We start from the raw sequence: 21871 nt of genomic DNA, 5'->3' as shown, positions 1-21871 counted from the left end.
AATCAATCAGCTGCAATGAATTTCAGCGTTGGTAGTTGTTGTTGGATCCAGTCGCTTACACCAACCCAGAAAGAGCCATGTGTGCATTTATCACATATGACATTTTTCACTTGGACAGAGCTGCGCTGGAGATCGTTCTCCGGATAGCCAACACAACATGGGAAACACAACCAACGCGGCAAAGACAGCAAATGACTATTGAGTGAGTATTTTTGTGACCTAACATTTAAGTTTTGGCCAACAAAGTGGGCCACGGTGATGATCAACACGTTGTTTGTGTTTACAATAGCGGCTATGTGATCAGTATATGATCAGTATTAGTTGCTTTTTGAATAACCACCTTCTCTCCTGTCATTTGCTCTCTGAAACAATATTGTCTGGCTGCTTATTGGGTTTTTTTTTTGAGCGGTTGCTACAAGAGAGAGAATTGGCGAAGGGAAGCAGGTTTTGGAAGGATTTGGGGGTTGGGTGTCAGAAGCTCCAGCTCAATGCATTTTGATATATGTAGGCACTGACGGCATAGCACTGCAAGCAGGAGGAGTCCGAATAACTTCAGGGGGTGGGGGGTTGGTGAATATAGCATGCACTGAGGAATTCACTGCTTCAATGAACTTATCACCAACACTGATTAGACATCTACATAAACAAATGGTGAAATTTCCTTTTAACACACAAGCATCAGACGGTTCCACCTATCGCTGATTTAAGGCTTTGTGATATCACTATCTCCTTTTCGCTGTTTATTTGATTAGATTTCACCACACACCACCAGACTGAGCTGCTCATCATTTACAATTACCTTAATAGCTAAATGGAGCTCATTTCAAGCTCATTTTTTACTGCTGAGATAATGTTAGGCTCCCACTATCAGTTAACATAACATTTGCTTAAGTGTTATTTTACAGTAACACTGCAGTGAATGTCTGCTGGTTGTTCTCAGTAAAATAGAAAATTCAAGGAAAAACAAGGCAATGCTTACAAGTTACATTTTAATACAGTTTCAGGCATCAACATCATCAAGATTGGTGGGCACTATTTACGACTGCCAGTTGACATATTATCCTGTAGATTTTTCTGGGGCTGTCACAGTAAAAGATTTTGATGCACTGCCCGAACTACAGCTTGGGACTGAACCTGAGATGACGGAAGAGACTGAAATCAGACGGTACAAGGAAACAAGCTATCGAGGATTTTCATAGAGAGGTGAAGCTCACTGTCCCACACCACAACATCTCATCTGCAGGAACAACTGTGAAATTCTGCGATCTGAGCGCAGGACATCTCTTTAACGAGCAAAAATATGAACATGTGCAGCAACTAAAGCCCCATTTATTTCTGTAGAGATGAGGGTGTGATTTTAATTATTTTAATCCAGTCCAGAGCTGGTATATGAGTAATTTCACCCCGCCTCAGTAATAATTACAGCCAAAATGACCTACCGTTTCTCAGTGAATGTAATTTAAAACCAAACCGAACTCATAGTATTTTCAAATGAATCTCTGAGTCGCTGATGGAAACAAGTTAACACCAACATAGAGGCCTATTTGTGAGCCAATATGAGGATGTAAGGAAATCAAAGCATCAGAACTACACCCTGTAAACTCATTAATGTACTGTTGAAATCAGCTACAGAGAGGTCCTGCTATTATCTGTTGTCTTCTTTATTTGTTTACATTTTCTCATATTGGGTGCAATTCAAAGTCTGCTGAATCAGCGATGAGCAGTTCCCGTTTGTAAAGCACCCATGGATGTTTAGACTACTGTCAATGGATTACTATGACTCAAAATGTGAGGATTTTCAGGCATGTTCTGGAGCCTATGTTTTTCTAAGAATATTTCTGGATGTTTATTTCTTTTTATTTCTGTTTACTACAGGCAATAGCTTGATTCCGTCCAGAACGATGAGTTCAATTCCCAGAAACCACAGAAATATTTTCTCCTCACGTTAATCTCATGTGAATGTTTTTTTGACCTAAAAATCTAAAATATATACTAGTTTTATATTAACACAACTATAGAAATACACTTAAGCCATCTGCATAGTTATTTCCACATTACGTGGTGAACTGCAGATTTGCAGAGCAAAGGTCAAAATGGATTTTTTTTTTTTTTTTATTTGGGATTAAGAATAGGCAGGTAATATATCATGTCATATTGATATCAGTTCATATTTGACATACATGATACAAAAGATGAGTAAAAAAAAAAAAAAAAATCACAGGACGGTTGCTGTGTTAAAAAAAAGGTTTGGAAAGCACTGAATGAGTTGACGTGAACAACTGAGTCAACCACTGATGCTCCTGTTCTCACTCTGACATGCTGACCATTCTTGGTCTCTCTTTTCGGCTCAACATTTTATCACCAGAAGGAAAGGAAGCAAATCTTCAGCTCGTCTGTTTTGTATGTAGAAGCCAGATATTTTTTTTTACTGAAAAGCCAGTAACAACTAACAGAACTGAGGGTTTGGTTTCTGATGCCCACAGAAGAGACAACAAGCAGGGCAGCAGCTGTACAACAGGATGCAACAAAGGTGCACCTGTTAACACTCTCACACACACACACACACACACACACACACACACACACACACACACACACACACACACACACACACACACACACACACACACACACACACACACACACACACTCATCACAAACATCTCTCTGCACCTACATGTTGTTGGGTCTCTCCACAGTTTGGAGTACAAACAGGACAGAGCAGAAGAGAGCGAGCATCCCAAACGGCCGGTCAGGAGTGTTTGATGTGACCACGAGGGGAAATGGGGAAGTGAAAGTAGCAGCTGGGGGAATTATGAAAAACTCCCAGCGGCTACGACAAGAAAGCAGTGAATAATGCTTTTAGACTTGACTGAACTGCTGGTGACCTAAATGAGTGTGGCCCAGAACACAGCTTCCACTTTTAGCCCAGTTAATATGAGAATAGATCATAGCTACTAAACACAAACCCCACAGGTGGACTGGCACATGGTGCGCCTGTCTGCGGAGAGGATTATCTAAGTTCCTTTTTACTCTATTTTTAATCAGACCCACATTTTCCATCTTCTTACAGCTTATTTTTGACAGTTAAAATGAGTTGATTATTCTTTACTCTTTACTTCATGTAACTTCTATCTCCAGGTGTCTTTCATGATGTATTTGTGTTTGCAAGGAGGTGTGTGTGTGTGTGTGTGTGTGTGTGTGTGTGTGTGTGTGTGTGTGTGTGTGTGTGTGTGTGTGTGTGTGTGTGGATGGTTACTCAGGTTGCGCAGTGTAAACAGTGAATGCACCTGTGTAAATGACACAGAGAGAGCTGTTGTGTTTAGCTGGGAGGCCATCAGGGAATAAGGCATGTTGTGCAAACTGTGTCACCTGGAGAGAGCAAGAAAAAGAACGGCACCACCCAACACAACCGCAGCTGAGACAGCTGACGTGGACAGATCTGGGTTCAGAAGGTACCTGCAGCTCTCCTACACCTGATACCAAATGCACATGATATGCAGTAAGAGCCACCACCCATCACAAACCAGACAGGCAGAATAACAGAAAGCCAATCCACCTGTTGGTTTATAGTCTGTTCTCAGAACTGTTGGGCAAACTGTGTCAGCTGGTGATGGAGGATGGAGAGACTGTGCTTCCACCCTCTAAAACCACAACCAGACAACCAGCCTGCACAGCTGGTGCTCAGTTAAGAAGTCAAGAGATGTTGTACGATGAAAGATCCTAAGCAGACGAGCCATGATGGGACTGAGAGATCACAAAGGACTGAGACACAGATGGATGCACCTGGAGAGAAGAGGAAAGTGTTTGTCAGTGCCCAACAATCTTTGACATTTCACAGTAAGAAACACATTGGTGTAAATAATAAAATGAATAATGGCTGTATTCCTGGTAAGGTGCATGTTGGCTGACTTGCCAGACTCTCACGGCTTACTTGGACATGAATAAAACAGAACAATCCTCAAAGTCATTGGTGCTTTTCCAAGGTCAAAATGTCGACTGAAGACCTGTTGGACAGGACTAAAACCTTCAAAATAAAGTCAGATTTAAGGTTGTGTTGTCCTTGTGTTTATGACTTCGTCACACCTCACTGGATGAAGGACATAATGCACAATGGTCCAGCTGAAACACTTGGTTCTTTGTGCGGTTGTTCTGGTTCTGGGGCAGGTGAATATATGTGTGTTGTTCTGGGAAGCATAACCACCTTTTTCTCATCTCCCCCTCATATCTGAACAGAGGGTGTCCTGTATATGTACACAGGGATCAAAAATATTATATTTGTGGCTAATGCGTCAACCTCCCACTTCACCCTCTTGAGCACCCTCAATGGCATTACATGTGATATTTAATGCTACCAAGTCAGTTAAAAGTTTTATGAACTCAGTCTTTGGTCTGATTATGTCTTTATTTTCTGTATGTCAAGTTCTTTTTCTTACTGTTAATGATTTCAATAAAACCAAAAGATTCAACCACCATTCCCAGAAGAAAAGGTGATGTAAGGCGCGCTGGACTGATATTATTTTATGGTTTTAATACTGTGCTGGGTCACATCTGTCTTCTGTGTGTGTTTGTGTTTGTGTGTGTGTGTGTGTGTGTGTGTGTGTGTGTGTGTGTGTGTGTGTGGTGTGTGTGTGTGTGTGTCGTCAACCATATCCCCGGGAAGCTTCTTGCACAGATGTGACTATCATGCAATTTCCACTTTGTACATGGTTGTTGCACTTTTGACCGACCACAAGAGGATTTAGTAGAAAATACCGCTGGTGCAAGACTTTATCGACTCACCCCTCGCTCCTCTCCTAAACATGGACACATGCACTTCTGTTAAGAAGAGGTTAGGTTAGAAGTCTGATGTCCGTTTCCACACTGTGTAGCCACAACAAAGAGAGGTTCACCGATGCAGCTTATCTAGTAGGCTAATGAGTCTCTAGTTACCCAGCTCCAGTCCCCAGTAAGCACTGCTATAAACCTACAGGGAAGTAGAGCCAGAAGGGCCACAATTAGAGAAGTACATGCAGAGGAAGCACAAGAAAGCAAACAGAGAGACACAGGGGCAAAGACATTACTGCATGTATTAAACTTGAGGTTGATCTGGAATCATTGGCTGGGTCGAGGGCTGAAGACAGACAAGAATAGAATATCACAAGGTTACTGAGCACAAACAGTCAAAGTGCATCTTGTTTACACTCCTGTTTGCACACATTAGCCTCACACACAGGACACAGCAAACTCTGTGCCAGAAACAAGGTTCTTTCTTGAACCTTAATCAACCTCAAATACTCGAACAAAAGAAGGGAAAGAGGTTGGACGGAGGCGGTCAGCCAGGCGGGTCCGCAGAATTCATCAGTGTGTCCTTGTGAAATGTGGTTCAAGAAGCTCGGTGACGTCGGCAGAACTTGTAGGGCTGGTTGGTAAATTACTGAACTGCTGACATTAGTCAGCTGATCTAGCATCCATCAGTCACAATAGACCTATTTCACTGCTGTCATTTTGACTTGGCACAGGTGTATTAATGATGTTCATGTTGGTTCACTGTCACAGCTTACTGGGAAACTTCATGGAACGGAGTCTACTGTGAATAAGGTCTTAAATACTCTCAGAGCTGCACCTCATTTCATCCAAATAAACAATACTTTGGGGGGAATAGAGCCACCACCAAGCTTGGTAACATTTAATAAGCTAGTTAGCTCAGCTACTGTTAAAAGGTGTATTCGTATCCCACTTTACATAATTGTTTGCAAAACCATTTCAAGAAGAGTGCATGTTTCAACACAGCTAATACAAAATAACAGCGCCTTCCATTTGACCTAGGTCATGTCTGTCAGGAATAGACAAATAATTGCACATTTAAATAAATGAATGCAAAAACTCTCCTCTAAGGGGGCCAATGCTCTTCAGATATCTGAACTGAAAACAGAACAGGGGATGTCAGTATTTACTGGACAATTCCTTAACAGTCAGGCTAAACCCGACAGTGTTTTTCCCCTCAGACCTCGTCCATGATCTGCCTGTTATGGACGGAGAGTTCATGCACCACGTTGCCTGTGGAAAGGCTACCATCAAAGATTCATACCACTGATCCCTTTGAAGTGGAACCAAACGTTGTTGCACACATTACTGAGCAGAACAGTCACTTCCCATGGCAACAGAAAACAGAGAGACAGGAGGAAGGCAGAGAGAAGAGGAAAATACCCATTTAAAGCCATTTAAGCCTTTCACTATTCATGATAGAGGAGAATGTGGTCGTTCCCATAAAGTTTGGGACATTAAACCTCCAAAGAGGTACTGAAGTGGGTGTCATCTCTGCTAGACTCCAACCTCAGGGATTGAGGCTGAACTGAAACTGAGTGTAGCTCAGTGTTGTCTTAGCAACCAGCAAAGAAAGAAAGAAAGAAAGAAAGAAAGAAAGAAAGAAAGAAAGAAAGAAAGAAAGAAAGAAAGAAAGAAAGAAAGAAAGAAAGAAAGGAGGAGCTGGATGTAAATGGATGATGTCCCTATGTGTGGCGCCAAGCAGTCTGCCAGAGAGGCGACTCAATGGGCGGCTGTAAGGGAGGGAGAGGAGCGGCGAAGCGGCCCAGAGAATGGAGGAATGTAGGAGGCACAATAACACACAGCTGGGGTAAGGAATGGCAAGGAGGCGCAGCCAAATTGGCCAGTCTCGGCTCCCCTAGAGCTGCAAAATCTTTTTTTGTTGTTTTATGGGGTCACAATAACAATGCATTCAGTGATGGTGTGTTAGAATTAATTGTCCTTGAAAAGACATGATCTCGTTTTAAAACTAAGTCTGACTAAATGCACGTTGTGCCAAAATAAAAGTATATTTCACTGCCACGCTAAAATGAAGAAATTCTCCCTTTACCGCCAATATAAACTGAGCTTTGCAAGTTTTAAATGAATTAGTATCTAACTTTGTTTTGTTTAATTTATAAAAGTAAAATTAATTTCGGGTGCCGTGTTTACGTTTTGATTTATAAGTGAAGTAAGGGAAGGTTTTGTGCAGGTGGTTCGTCTCGGGATCATCTGTCACCGGAATAATCAATACGACCGAGGCTGTGCGTAATTACGCATCAATGACTACGGCACTAAAGATGCAATCCGACGCTAATTCAGCCTCGTGAATTGTACACATACACCATCATGAAACCTTTAAGACAGACTTGTTCCAGTGGACGGAAATGCTTAAGACTTATTCTTTGTACAGCGATGGTACATGTCGCATTTGACTGCTTTAAATCGCCTTTCTCTCTCTCTCTCTCTCTCTCTCTCTCACACACACACACACTCACACACACACTCACACACACACACACACACACACACACACACTCACACACTCACACACTCACACACCTACCGATAGGCAGCCCACCGCAGCGCACACAGTGAGACACGCCTTTTTCTCGGCTCGGTTGTCGGGTCGGTGGGCAGCGGGCTGCCGGTGATTGACCAGCTTCTCTCCCAGATCTGCCATCCGGCTGGCTTGGCGCCTCCCCTCTCCTCTATAAATGTAGGAAATCTATTCATTCGTTTCACACCGAGCCTGCTGAAGTAAGAGGAACTGCGAGGCTTCACGGGATGTGTTGACAGAGTAGAAGTCCGCTTTTTGCTGTATCTTATTCTCGCTAATTCGCGGCTGTATTCTCTTTTCTGTGTTTACAGCGCTGTAGCATAATCTCAAATACCTCCTGCTGCCAGAAGTGTAATTGTTTTTTTTTCTTCCGTTTGAGCCGTTGGTTATCTAAGATGAAGGCTGTTACTCCAGTCAGCCCCCAGGACTCCTCCTCCAGCAGTAGCCAGCTCTCCCTGCACTATCTGTCGAAGCAGAGCCTCAACATCGCCCGGTGCAGAATGGAAGAGGAGGACCTGTTCTGCCTGCAGTACGACATGAACGACTGCTACAGCCGGCTGAAGCGCCTGGTGCCCACCATTCCGCAGGATAAGAAAGTCAGCAAAGTGGAGATCCTCCAGCATGTCATAGACTACATCCTGGACCTGCAGCTGGCCCTGGAGACGCACCCTTCTCTACATAAACAACAGCCACAGCGGACCGGGACCTGCCCTCCTCCAGCCTCCAATCCCAGCAGGACACCGCTGACGGTGCTCAACACTGACCACCATCAGGTAAGCTGTAATCAGCGGAGGAGGCTCTCCATTGCCCGTTTCTACGGAGACTTACCGGGGGACCCCGGTTTACCTCCGTGTGCCAGACTGCCGTCCGCCCGTCGGACTCAGACAAAGCGCGTCATGCCCGTTATGTGTCATTGTCCTTCCAATGTTAGTGGGGGAAAAATCAAATCGAAACGCGACACCTTTACCACAGCCTTGAAAAATCACACCTAAAAAAACTGCCTTTGACGTGGTTTAGATTGCGCACTTGATTGCGGGCTTTATGATTTGCATGATAATGACAGTGTGTGTCAGAGGCCCACCTTATCCCGGGGTTGGTGAAGTACCTCAGCCTGCAGCCCACTCCACTGCGCACAATAAGGGCAATTTGTTATTCAATAGGCTATAAGAGAATTTATTATGGGAGATATAGACGGCTAATTTTCACTGCGCTGCTGTATATCATGTATTTTACAGAGGTTTAGGCCCAGCCTGTAGTTTGTCTTCTTATCCATGAGAGCCACATCTTTTTACATGTTTCCTCTACTTCTTTTTTGTTTTGTTATTTTTAGAGGACATCAATAGTCAAAAAGCCGGAGGACTCGATTTTATGCCGCTGAGACATGAGTACTACCTTGGTAAGTTGACTTTAATTCATATAAGTCATTATTCTAGATGTTTTTTTTTTTTTTTTTTTTTTTTTTTTTTAATTATTTGTTGTTTAATCAAACACTTGGAGCTGGTGTTATGAGTGGTGGTTACTGAAGCATCCCCATTAACTTGATTACTGTCTGTATGTGGTGTCAATTGACAATCTGTAAAGTGCTCTGTGGAGGCCAGTAGATGTCAGGGAAAATACAGGAACATGAAATTGGCACCAACCTCAGAGGCAGCTGTGCTTTGCGCAATAACTGTCGCTGGTGAAGCAATCTGAGAAGAAGAGAGGGTTAAAACCTCAGTTTGCCCTTTCTTTCATTCATGTACACACACACACACACACACACACACACACACACACACACACACACACACACACACACACACACACACCACCCCCTCTCTCTCTCTGTGTCATACACTTCCTCTCAGCTCCATTCAAGCCGCCATGCTGGCTTTAATGCTAGATTTATAGCACTAAATCCAAACACACCTGGATCAGACTAAAAGCATGTACCTGGTGTGTGTGACACCGAGACTCTCTCCAGTCTTTCGGAGAGTCTCGGCCGCCTCTCGGCCGCCTCTCGGCCGCCTCTCGGCCGCCCCTCGGCCAACAGCCTGAGGAGCTCTGTGGTTGTTGTTTGACCTGGTTTGTTTTGGGTTGTTGATCAAGCATGGCCTCTGTTTTGTCGGTGGCGCCAGTCAGTCTGGAGCTCTGCAGCTCACCCCCCCGCCTCTATTCATCCCCTCCACAGGTGTGCAGGCTGCACAGAGCCGCTCCAAAGCCAGCAAAGCTTCGCCAGGGACTCACACCCAACTGGAGGCACAATCACAAGGGGATTTCAAAACCGCTGGGAGGAATTAAACCCAAATAAAATCACTATTCATATCAGCTTATTTTCTGGTTCCATTGAACAAGGACTCAGTGTGTCGACATCTTGCTCTCCTTCCTCCTCTTAAGTTGCTCTCACATTACTTCTTGTCACATTTATTTTTCTGAAAATATGAAATCCCCCGTGCTGAGAGGTTTTTTGTTTTTGTTGGAAAACCTGTCTGTCAACAGCTATGAAAACTGTTTGTGAATTGTGCTGAAAGAAAAACTAAAAATGACTCCAGTTTAAAGCTTTACTAAACTGCGAAAATCCTTGTACATGTTTTGGACATCTATTGTTTAAAATAGATGATTTGTGTTGAACAGGGGTTTCATCCCTGGTATCTTAAAATGTTTGATATTGTAAAAAAGAACAAATCTGATTCGAGACAATTAAGATTGTAAATATAGAGACACAAATGTTCTATAAAAGTATGTGAAAGGAAGACTTATATGCTTAAAATAGACTATTGTAATTATAAGATATTTTTATTAAAACCTTTTTTTTTTTTGTCGTTCTGTAAATATTGTGTTTCCACTTTAGTGAATGAATGTGGTTATGCTCCCCCAATAATGTCCTCACATGATGATATCAGTTAACTCTTTGCAGTGTTTTTGGAATAGTTTAATATGTAGCATGTCAGGCTCATTGCAGAGATGTTGGATGTGCACTGAAGCTCTCCCTGTGTAGATACGTGGTGGAGTTCAACGCAAGTTCTTTGATTATTTGCCCTGCTCAGCGTTCTCTGGAATTGTTTTGTACTCATTAACTACGACAACTTTGACCCGCTCGGAGAGATGGGTCGCTCTGCTGTTTGATCTTTTAAAAAAAAAAGAAAAAAAAAAAAGGAAGAAGGTGGCTTGATTTGATTCTATTAGATTGCACTCTTGTTAATAGTTTAATCTAAAAGTTACAGCACTTGTGACAGTGTTTACAATGTAATACCTAAAAGAAAATCACTACAACACAATGTCTCTGTTCTATTTGTGCAGTGAGAGCTTCTCTTTGAGAAGTTAATGATTGACACCAGGAAATCATTTAACTTTGGTTATGAATTGGTGAAATATGTGAACATTAACAGACTGTTTTTGGACAGGTGATGTCTTTGAGTGGATATGAAATGATTTCCCTGTTGGAGAGTCAGCAGCCATTATTAATGTAAAGAAACAAAAGCCTTTATTTTTCATGACATCAAACACCGAATTTACCTCACCACCCTCCTGCCAGTGTGAGAGGGCACTTGTACATTACTGTCAGCTGCACTGTCGGACTTGACCTTCACTGGCTTGTGAGGAGTTGTCAAAACAATTAAAGTTTCCAGGAAGAATTGTGTCGTCTCACGTTTTGTCTCAGGGGGCATCTTGGTTTATTACTTTCAATGCCAGCGCTGTCACCTGAAGAGATGAGGAGAAAGAGGGAGGTGCAGTGTAAAGCTGCAGTACGAGTTCACTTTGGCTCATGGAAAATAAAGGGAGGATAAAGCTATTAACATGTTGCAGATGTTATTTACTGTTAGTACTCAAACCTGCTCTACAGGATTCACGGATCAAGCCTTTTGTTTTCTGAGCTTTTAATAACTCCATCACACACACGACCGCAACGAAAGCAGGACTGCTGAAATACAAATAACAGCTGAGAGGTTTGAGGATTGTCTTTTATTTGTATTTCCAAAAACAATACAGTCATTATCTCACAACTGCACACAGCAAAGGATGTTGTTTTTATGTGGAAGTATATTCTACGTTAAAATATTTGAGGCAGATATTTTACTGTAAATGATAATGAATGTCATATAAGATGTTAGAGTCGTGTAATTATTTTAGGTAACGGTGGTTTAGCAAAAGAAAAAGGGGAAATAAAAGAACACAGCCAATGAAAGATTTTCACTCAGCAGAAAGAACAGTGGCTTTATTCAGCTCTTAAACACTTAAACAGGCCTCCGTAACAAATGTAATGTAAGTAACCGAAGCCGACGTGAAAAATAAACTACACAAAGCAGAATGAAGGCTCAAGTCAATAATATACAACATTCAGGTTAAGCACAAACTAGCATTTTCACATTAAGTGTTGGGCAATCAGCTGGTACTTTCACCCAGAGAGGGCCATGATGAGAGAAGATGTAGTGAATTATAAATCTCACACTCCCCGACAACGTAGATGGAACACAAATTGCCAATAAGGAACCGTGAAAGCAACATTATCACTGAGGAGAAAATGTGGAAATTCTTTCAATGGAAAATAAAATTAGGAAAAAATGCCTGGTGAGGTGCTGATTATTAAAGTTACAGTGCAACTGAAAATCATATTCACACTCTTAATTGAAAGACACTCAAGGCCTCGTTGGGTTTGCGGAAGCATTTAATAGAAACAGCTGGATATTTGAAATGTTTAAGATATTCTGAAAAGAGATTATAAAGCTGATGATTCATTTTTATTTTCAAGTGTCTGCATAGCTAAAAAAAAATAGTTATCCTTCCTGTCTTCTTTCCCACGGAGCTGCAGCTTTTCCTCGCAGACACACTGACCCTTGTTTAGTTGTCACATCAACCCACTGATTGTGGGTTAAAGCGGATGTTTGACGCCGACAAGCCGGGCGACACGGACACCTTTCACACACCCAGCTCCACTGTGGCCGTCCGAGGAGAAGAGAGCCATGCAGGCCACCTGCATGTGTTGAAGGTCCACAGGAAGAGAACCTGGCCTCGCTGCCCTTCACAAGCACAGTCCTTGTGGCGTGACATGTGAGTGTGGGTGCCTGTCTGTGTGTGTGTGATAATTAAGTGTCGTATATAAATAAAATGAGAAAATGTGTTTAATTACTGATGGCTAACTTGACAGTTAGGCCTTCCTGATATGATTAAAATGGTCTGGTTTGCCCAGACAGCCCAGCACAGGCCTGAGAATACAAACCAGGCTTCATCTGGACAGCAGGCTAAACCCAGCTGACACTTCTTCTTTTTTTTTAACTCAGTAGTTTACCCGCTTTTTCCCACAGTGACAATGATTTGTTTCAAAAACTTCACTTAAAGACATTTCACAAATCTCATGCTGCACTTTTATATTTATATAAAATATCTCGAAGATTTACAGATAAAATGTTTTTGTCGAGTGTGAGACGTGTGGCATTAATTCAGCAGCCAATCAGGCTGGTGCTTATTTACACATACAGAACATGTTCAGACTGATTCTGAATCGTATTACATGATGTTCCAGAGACATGTTTTCCCTCACAGCTGCAGTATTACAGCAGCAGAGACACAGGACAGGAGACGTCCGTTACAGCTCCATGATCTCAAGGTCTAATTCTCTCTGTTTGGCTGCCATCCCCAGATACATTATTCTACTGCGCTTCTATGATACTTCGGTGCAGCCATATGTTGAATCACGATTACCCCTGTCTCAATTTGCTACCACATCCTGCATCTCTCCAGCATCAGCACTGCAGGATTTTCCAAATAATCCCTGTTGGGAGTGAGACAGCAGTGCAGCAGCAGGACGGAGTCTCGTACGGAGACTTCATGAGTTCCTTCTGCTTCATGTTATTGCCGAATGATTCGGAGTTCCTATACCTACGGCCTTCCTCTCCTTGTGTGTGTGTGTGTGTGTGTGTGTGTGTGTGTGTGTGTGTGTGTGTGTGTGTGTGTGTGCTCCCTGATCCTGATCATGGGAAAGCATCACCTCCTGTTTGATAAGAAGGCCCAAACCACATTGGTCAACCTGTTTTTGAGTGGACGCACCGGCTGCGTGACCAGTCACTCGGAAATGTCATCATGAACACAGTATCATTATTATCAAAACGCGGTGGAGCCAATTGTTTGCACAGGTGTGAGAGTGTGTTCTCTTTTCAAGTGTGTGCTATAGTGTGTTTTACCTTTAACCGTCTTGCAAAATATGACAATATAAAAATTGCGAGACTTACATTTCTGATTAAATCTTACCTGCTCCTCATCCACAACTTTTAAATCCTCCTCTTTCATATAAATCTGATTGTAACCGAGGATAAAAAAGGAAAATTCCACAAAAACAAGGATGCTCGATATCGTCTCTGCCTTGAATTAACCTTCTGCATATGTTAAACTGCAATAACAGTTTTAGCTGTGGTGTCTCGGCTCCTTCTCTCCCTGATTTAACTCCACATTACAGCGTTCCACGGGGGCCGATATCCCTGCGTGTTAATCACTGCTCTTCCCGGCACACAGAGAAATATATGGCGGGTGCTTGCAGAGGAACAGTGGAGGACAAAAACGTGCTCGCTCTTGGACACTACTTGATTACAGACTAATTGGTCTAGAGTGATTAAATATCTCATGCTTCTCACTAATTGCAGCTATTTAAAGCAGCTATTAGCTTAAAATGCCTGCCACCAACAGCCGTTTACTCATAAACAAAATGTGAGATGCAGCAATTCACCTGTATCGCTCTGACTGGAAAACAACTCGCAGGAAGCTTCGTGGTACTGCGAGACTTCACAGCACATCTTAAATATTTAAACTCCACACAGGAAGTGAATACTTTATGCCATATTTTGCATTGTTTTGCATTTTAACAAATAAGTAGCTATCAATCTTTTTTCCCTTTCTTGCATCCCAAATAAGAAACAGATGTACATTTTTACTGATGCTTAATTAATCACAATTATATTTTCCACATTTATATTACTTTTGATAATTGATGTGTAATTATTTATTCATTTGAGCGGTGTGTGTGTTAATAATTCAGTCCTTAATGTTTGTATATATGAGAGGAAAATATGACGAAACAATAATCCCTCTGCGGGTCATTCATTTTAATTTAGCAGCCTCAGTCGAGGCTTTTCACTCTGAGACACTCGAAGAAGGACGTGTGCACACACACTCAACATGTTTATGTGATCTGAGCCTGGAGCGGCCATCAAACACAATCACAGGAGAGTTAATGTGTGTACACCCACCAGTTTAGCTTCAGTCAGAGCCTCTTTCAGGGCAACAACAAACAACAACAGGGTTGGAAGAGAGGAAGAAGGAGAGGGAGAGATGCAGTCAGAGGGGCAATAGGGTAGTTAGACAGTATGAGGGGATAGAAGGAGGAGGGAGGACTTGGCATCACCAGTGCCAACCACAGCTCCCGGGAGACGGGCGATGAATTACAGAAATGAGATCTCAGACAAATGCCAAGCTTTTCTAAAGAGCAGCGAGAATGGCTGCGCCCCCCCTGGAGAACACAGTGATTAGAGAGGGGGAACCAGGGGTCTGCCAAGCCCCTTAAAGGATCTGTGTGTGTGTGTGTGTGTGTGTGTGTGTGTGTGTGTGTGTGTGTGTAAGGGTGGCACCGGGACAACAGCCATGTCACAAAACACGACCCTGAGGTGCAGCCATCAGACAGCCAATATGGCGAGTTAAATACCGCTGCTGCATCAGAGCGGAAGGGCTCCAACTGCCTCCAATCAAACAGGTTTCTGTTCACCTAATGAGCTCAATTAACGAGGCTTCGTTTACACCTCTTTGCTTCGAAAGAAGGAAAAACGTGTCGCATTTACCAACGGACACAGTGTCTCTCTGAGACGCCCTTCTGCTGTTTACGTCCAGATGCGTACAGGAGGATAAAAGAAGTGTGCTTTTTTTTAAAACTACATTTTAATATTTCTCCGCCGTGTATTTGTTGCCCTGTCTCATCTGGATTAAGCCTTCTGTGTATGACGACATGAATGGACTCAAAGTGGATGAAATGAATGGTTTTCTAAAATCAGAGACAGACAAAAGACTGGATGTGCACTTTGTGTGTCCTTTGCTTTGTAAAATCATATTTTCAGCCTGTAATTGGAGAGTTTTTTTTAGAACAGTTAAAATAACCATCCATCTATTATCTATACCCACTTTATCCTGAACAAGGTCACGGTGGGGGTGGGGGGTGGGGCAGAGGGGTCTATTACAGGTCGACAGTCCATCACAGGGCCTAAACTAGTATTCTCAAAAAGGTGCACAGAGAAGGAATCAGCATGAGCAAGAAATACCAGTGCAAAATACAACTTTTAGTGATGCTTAAATATCAAATAATATTATATCACTACCACATAGGTCACAAGTCAAGGTGGCCATGTTTCCTGCATGAAGGAAACATTACAGTGAAGACAGAATAAAGGAAAATAAAAGTCGAGATGAGATATTCTGCTCTCCCACTTCAGCACGACAGCAAACCAACGAGGCAGCTCGTTCCCTGACGCTGTCATTCAGACTGCTGCTTTTCAACTGGCTGTGTTGGCGTGTGCTCGTCTCATATTGGACATGCATTGGGACATTTGGTGATTCAAGGTATAAAATGCTGTTTTGTGACTTACAATCTACTGCAACCAAGACTCCATTTGGCATTCAGTTATTGAACTATTGTAAACATAACTCTGACAAGTTTAGCTCTTAAAATAACAAATAAAATGATATAATAAACTCCTAATCATGACATCATTTATATCCCTTGATCACCTCAATAACAGATTCTCCTCCAGTCATAGTGGTTTACAGCCCATCCCAAGATGGAGTCACGTTTCCTACAAACTTACTTCCATCCGTTAACCACACCGAGGATTTTTTTTTCATCAGGCAGGCAGAAGGTGGAACAACAACATGATCAGATGTCTCTCCTGGATGCAGTGACTGATGGAAGAAGACTGCCAGGAATGGATGAGGTAGACCAAATGATTTCCCAGGTGTATCGAAGAGAGGACATGTATGGTGTACAGTCTATTACATTCCTGGAATTACCTTGGTTTCATTTTGAGCAGCATAAGAAGTATCATGTGATAGTTTTGCAGAGGAATATGCACAAGATTTAGACTGCTGGACAATTTCATATCAAATGTGTTGATTGATATAAATGCAGGAAATATGATTCACGGAATTTGACAAAATAATCTTATCTCAAAGTCCACTTACTAAGATATATATATATATATATATATATATATATATATATATATATATACTGTATATACTTTCAACCACAGTGAGATGCACAGTGGATCTTAAATTAAAACCGACTTGCGGACGGACAGACGGACGGACGGACAGATATTAAATTAAGGAGGCGATGTCTTTTAAATCAGTGTTTTAGCCTTGATTCTGGCTGACAGCAGTCTGTACACTTTGTTATTTGAAATTCTTTCTGGGACTCAGATATCAGTGATCAGATTCCCTCAGATGAAATTGTCTCTGAGTGGGAATACCAAGTCAAAATGGGGATTTTATTTCAGCGACTGCCTGAGGGGAAACTGCATCAAACCAAACAGAAATCACATTGGAGTCTGAGATGACAAATGGAGACCTTGAATAACTGCATTACTGCTATTATATTTGGAAATGGGAGAAATTAATTTTACTGCAATGCAATGTTTCACTTTCTTACAGATCGCATATCCAGCTGCAGATTTGGGTTTGATATAGATCATTTACAATTTCATTAGGAAAACATTTGTTCAGTGTTCTATATCTGTCTGTGTTATCTGCCTGTACAAAAGCACTGAATGTGAACTGAGAGCAGAGGCACTGGGGGGGGATGAATCCCCTCCAAACCTAAGGCACATAAAGACGTTCTGCTTTGAAAAATAATTAACGTCTGAAATGTTTCTTCACAAAATGTTCACTTATTTCATTAAATATTCTTAAAGTCTTAAAATCCTGAATCCGTGAATATGTATAATTGTTTTCAAATGATCTCAAAAGTTTAACTGCTATAAACAAGATGTGTTCAGGCGTTGTGTCCTGGAGGTTTACGTAGCGGCACTCTAGATGATTAATTAAATGGTCAGTTAGTTGTGACCTCACAAAATCAGGTGAGCACAGAAAAACGTCACCTCCTTCAACAGATGAAATGATGATTATTGTGATGATGACGATGACGATGACGCTCCAGTACGCCTGTTACTGGTACTGTCCAACAGTCATATACGTTGTTGATAAAAAGCTTTCTGATATCAGCAAAACCTACTGTTAAATGTAATGCCACTGTTTACATCTCCACTACATTTCAGAGGTAAATATTCTTATTCCACTCATTTTATTTGACTGTTTTAGTTAGTGGTTCATTTGAAGAGGAAGATTTTCCATCCAAAATATGTGGTGGTCTATTTTTCTCCATTAGCATGGCTGCATGGCAGTTTTATTGAACTATTTATATGTATGCACCATGTGAGCATAAACTAAATATTGAGTTTTATAATTTGATTCTCACAAAGAATCTATTTATGTATCTACCCATCCATCTATCCATCTATCTGTCTATCTGTCTGTCCAAAATAAAGTCTTATTTAGTAGTCAAAAGGAGTTCTATTGTTACACTGTTATTTTAGTTTTACATTGATCAAGTAAGGGATCTTCTTCTTCTTGAATAAGTTTTACACATTTCTGACTGGAAGTGAACAAATAGCAGCAACTGAGTCACAGTCACAGTACTGAAAGCAGTTCATGCGTTTACAGTGTGTCTGCAAATACACTCCAGCTCCAACAGGACTGTGTTCATCTGGAATAAAGTCTTATATTTCTATCATTGCTTTGTTTCTAAATGTAATTTTTTTTTTATAGCTCAGCAGTCGCAAAACTCTCACAAGCTGAGAAATTCAGCGTGAAAGTGGATCAAAATGAAACAGTGCAGCTCCTGATCCCTCCATATGTTTCCATATAGATATCAAGCCATCGATTAGGGGAATGCTGTCATCTAGTTGGCAGCGATTAGGCTGCTGGCTTTGGCACCCAGTCAACAACTAATTCACATGCTAATGTCTTCCAGATCAGGTCTCGCCCCCAAACTGGTTCTCCTTATTGACTTGATTCCCTGATTGGACAGATGGCCACCTTTCAATATCACAGACGTCTGTTTGTATTTAGGCTGGGGGTGCAGGCAAGGGGTTGTCAAGAAGGGGGGGGGTGAGGATTCCCAAGCTTATGAATAAACAACAACAATCATCGAGATAAACAACAACATTATCTGGCGTCTGAACCTTGACGACGATCCATTATGGCCATTACTGTCACATCATGTGCTACAGTTGGCTTTTAATTGCTGTTATTTGCTATAGAGAATGTGGTGGGGTGTGTGTGTGTGTGTGTGGGGGGGGGGGGGGGGGGGGGGTTCAGACACTGTATCAGTCAACGCTCTTAATTGATTTGTCCTCGTGCTTGCCAAGACCGCAGTCAATACAGTCGAGTGCACTGAAACCTATCAAAGCGGAGAGAGGAGTGACGGCACGAGCGCTGAGGACGGAACAGCTGCAGTTTGTGGAAAGAAAAAGAAAACGGGCACAAAAAACGAAGAAAACACAGCATCTCCAATCCTCCTTCTCCTCCCCCCTTCTCCTCCCCCCTTCTCCTCCCCCACACTCAGCTCTGCCTCACCTCTTGCTCTGCTCTTCCTCTCCCCGCTCTCACTCTCCATTTTTGTGCCTGGCAGCAGTCTTTCTCAGGAGACTTTCTCTGCAGTTGTGAGAAGAATGTCAGTCCTGTGTAGTTAGAAGTGTATCTGCTTAGATCTGTGTGTGTGTGTGTGTGTGTGTGTGTGTGTGTGTGTGTGTGTGTGTGTGTGTGTGTGTGTGTGTGTGTGTGTGTGTGTGTGTGTGTCTGCCTATATGAAAAATGTCCCCTGGATGTGCTCATTAGCAAAACACAAGTGTGTATGGCTCCCCAGAAAAAGGCATTCTGGGAACTGCCACTGTCTATTTCAGCTTTGTGAGTTCTTAAGCAACTAATGAACAGATTCAGGCATGAGCACAGGGCACATCTTTGTGAGGACACTCATTTGCATAATGCATTCTCTTGTTTCATAAATCAACCTTAACCATCACGATTTTGCGCCCAAAACTGATTTGAACTTGACCTCCTTATCGAGGTCTGAAGCCTCACAGAGCTTTGAAGGCGTGTCAGAAACCTAAGACCTGCCAAAATGTCCTCACTCTCCCAAAATGTCCAAACTCCTAAAGACTAAAACTGAAGTGGGTCCTCATAGAGATAGACTTTAAATACACACACACACACACACACACACACACACACACACACACACACACACACACACACACACACACACACACACACACAGAAATTAAGGACTTTGAATGACCTTTCATTCATAACAGTCTCAGAAAAACAATGAGTCGTTCAATATTCTGCAAACTTAATATTCTGATTTGGTTTGTGGATGGACTGAAGCTCGGTGTTGAGGTAAAAGGAAAAAGGGAGCGAAAGAACCCCACCCCCGATAAAAAAGTAGAGTACTGCTGAGGCTTTTACATTAATTCAGTATTCAGTATTAAACACACACAGAGGTCTGCTGGTGGGGTGGAAGAGGCTCTGGATGAAAAGATTTAGTTTTTTCTCACAGCTGGAGTCAGTGTGACTTTCAATGCAAAAGTTACACAAGATTTTGCAATTTATAATATTGAAAAGTGGTAAACATGATCCCATGTTCTTATATTTGATTTAATATGAGGTAAATTATCTTTATTAAAACAAAATTGTGGTTTAATCAACTTCAAGGGGTTTTACACCGATGTGGTGAGGCAGTTAATCAGCCGTTCAATCCCACCACATCCGGTTCATGGGACATAAAAGGAAACGTACAGACAGGATTCACAATGATGCATCTGTTTGAAACAGAGGACTGAGGTGCTCAGCGGCAGCGCTGCTGGTCGAGTCTGCATCAAACCTTGTGATCAGGGCTGAACATGTCTCTGCAGTCAGCAGGAATACTTCACCAGAAGATCTCAGGATCGGTGGTTCAGTGTCTGCTTTTACTTCCCTTAAACATTTTTTATATTCTGAAAACATTTTGTATGAGGTGAACTTTCAGGTACTTATTGCTTCATTCCCTGTTTGCTTCACTCTTTGTGTGATTTGATTGATTATTTTTGTTACAATGTGCTACGGTTGTTGATGCACTTTGTTGTGTAACCATGTTAACAAATGTACTATATACACGAAGAATACTGTGATTATATTAACAGTAGACGTAAATCATTTACATTATTGCGTCAATGACTAAAAAGAAAACTAGCAGAAATGACGCTGTTGGCTCATCGTCCTTATAAATTAACAATGTATGGATTTTGAAAGAGTGGTTAAACTGGATGCAGCAAAGGCATTTTCTATAATTTAACTCTTTAAATAAGCAGTTATCATCACACACTTGTTTTAAATATATGGTCTAGTTCGGGCCTTTAAAACTGCTAGTAGGCTCAGAGGACTGTTGTTAACAACATGCAGTGTTTGACCTTTGGGCAGTACCAGCAACACGCATTTATTCATCATCATGCTAGCAATGATAAACACAAGGTTGACGTTGTGACATGAAGCAGTTTGGTTATCGCATCAAATTACTCGCTGGGTTGAGGAAAAGATTACAGTTACTTACTTAAATAAGTTACATATGATACATGTGTATGTTCGATTAGTTCAATATTTTACGTAAGTTAACTCTCAAATAAAATAAGTTATGTTGACTTTTGTTTTCACACGGGACACCAACAGCAGACTTCTGGGTGGAAGTCCTGTGTGAACCATCATATGACCCCTGACATCTTCTCTTCCTGTATTGTGCTTCGTCACCTGACATTTTCTCCCATTATGATTCCTGTGAAGAAGTCACCATAAATGTAACCTCCTTGTCTCCCGGTAGGTACAGTTTGCTCAGTCTGAACACTGGATCACTGAAATAAACAGGCTATAAATTGGTCACAGCCGACTTATCATATGAGTCGATCTAATAGGTCCATACTAGCACAAATGTGTCGTAATAACCACCTATACTGCTTAGTAGACTGATGACAGTCAAATATCTGTCCTTCATGACAAGAAAACATATCTTCTAATATGAAATTAATGATGAAAACTATCCTAGCTGAGGCCACAATTTTACAAATGCTGTAATAATTCTAATAATAAAAAGGCTTATTGTTTTGTTCAGTCGAGTCACATACGCTTCATACAAGATTTCTAAAAGCAAAATCAAAGATGTGTCCTGGGATTCAATTTTAGTGCTGCATTTATCTTAAGCTATAGCGTTGCAAAGTATTTTCTTTGCAAAGTATGGGCACTCATAAATATGCATTTTCATGTACAAAAGGAAACAATTTTTACCCAATCATATTTCCACTGTTCAAAACTAATCAGCACAGGGCCACAAATGGAAAAACACTGTAATCTCAGATGCAATAAAACGTTGTGAAATGAACAGAACAGGTGCGTAGGTGCACAAAGATAAATATAGCTTGGCTTGATTAA

General features: G+C 41.7%; 1 protein-coding gene across 1 annotated transcript; it reads left to right on the top strand.

Moving 5' to 3' along the window:
- The first annotated feature begins 6545 nt into the window (after positions 1 to 6545).
- id4 (inhibitor of DNA binding 4) lies at positions 6546 to 10959 on the top strand. The gene is made up of 4 exons (XM_069145414.1): positions 6546 to 6616; positions 7358 to 8118; positions 8676 to 8741; positions 9516 to 10959. The coding sequence occupies exons 2-3, from the start codon at positions 7741 to 7743 to the stop codon at positions 8721 to 8723; spliced, it is 426 nt and encodes a 141-aa protein (XP_069001515.1). The 5' UTR covers positions 6546 to 6616; positions 7358 to 7740; the 3' UTR covers positions 8724 to 8741; positions 9516 to 10959.
- Positions 10960 to 21871: the final 10912 nt, after the last annotated feature.

The sequence above is a fragment of the Embiotoca jacksoni genome, unplaced genomic scaffold (assembly GCF_022577435.1).
Source record: "Embiotoca jacksoni isolate LCO1_2020_lvr unplaced genomic scaffold, fEmbJac1.0.p SCAF_124, whole genome shotgun sequence".
NCBI classification, from domain to species: domain Eukaryota; kingdom Metazoa; phylum Chordata; class Actinopteri; family Embiotocidae; genus Embiotoca; species Embiotoca jacksoni.
This window is presented reverse-complemented; position numbering and strand designations above follow the sequence as displayed.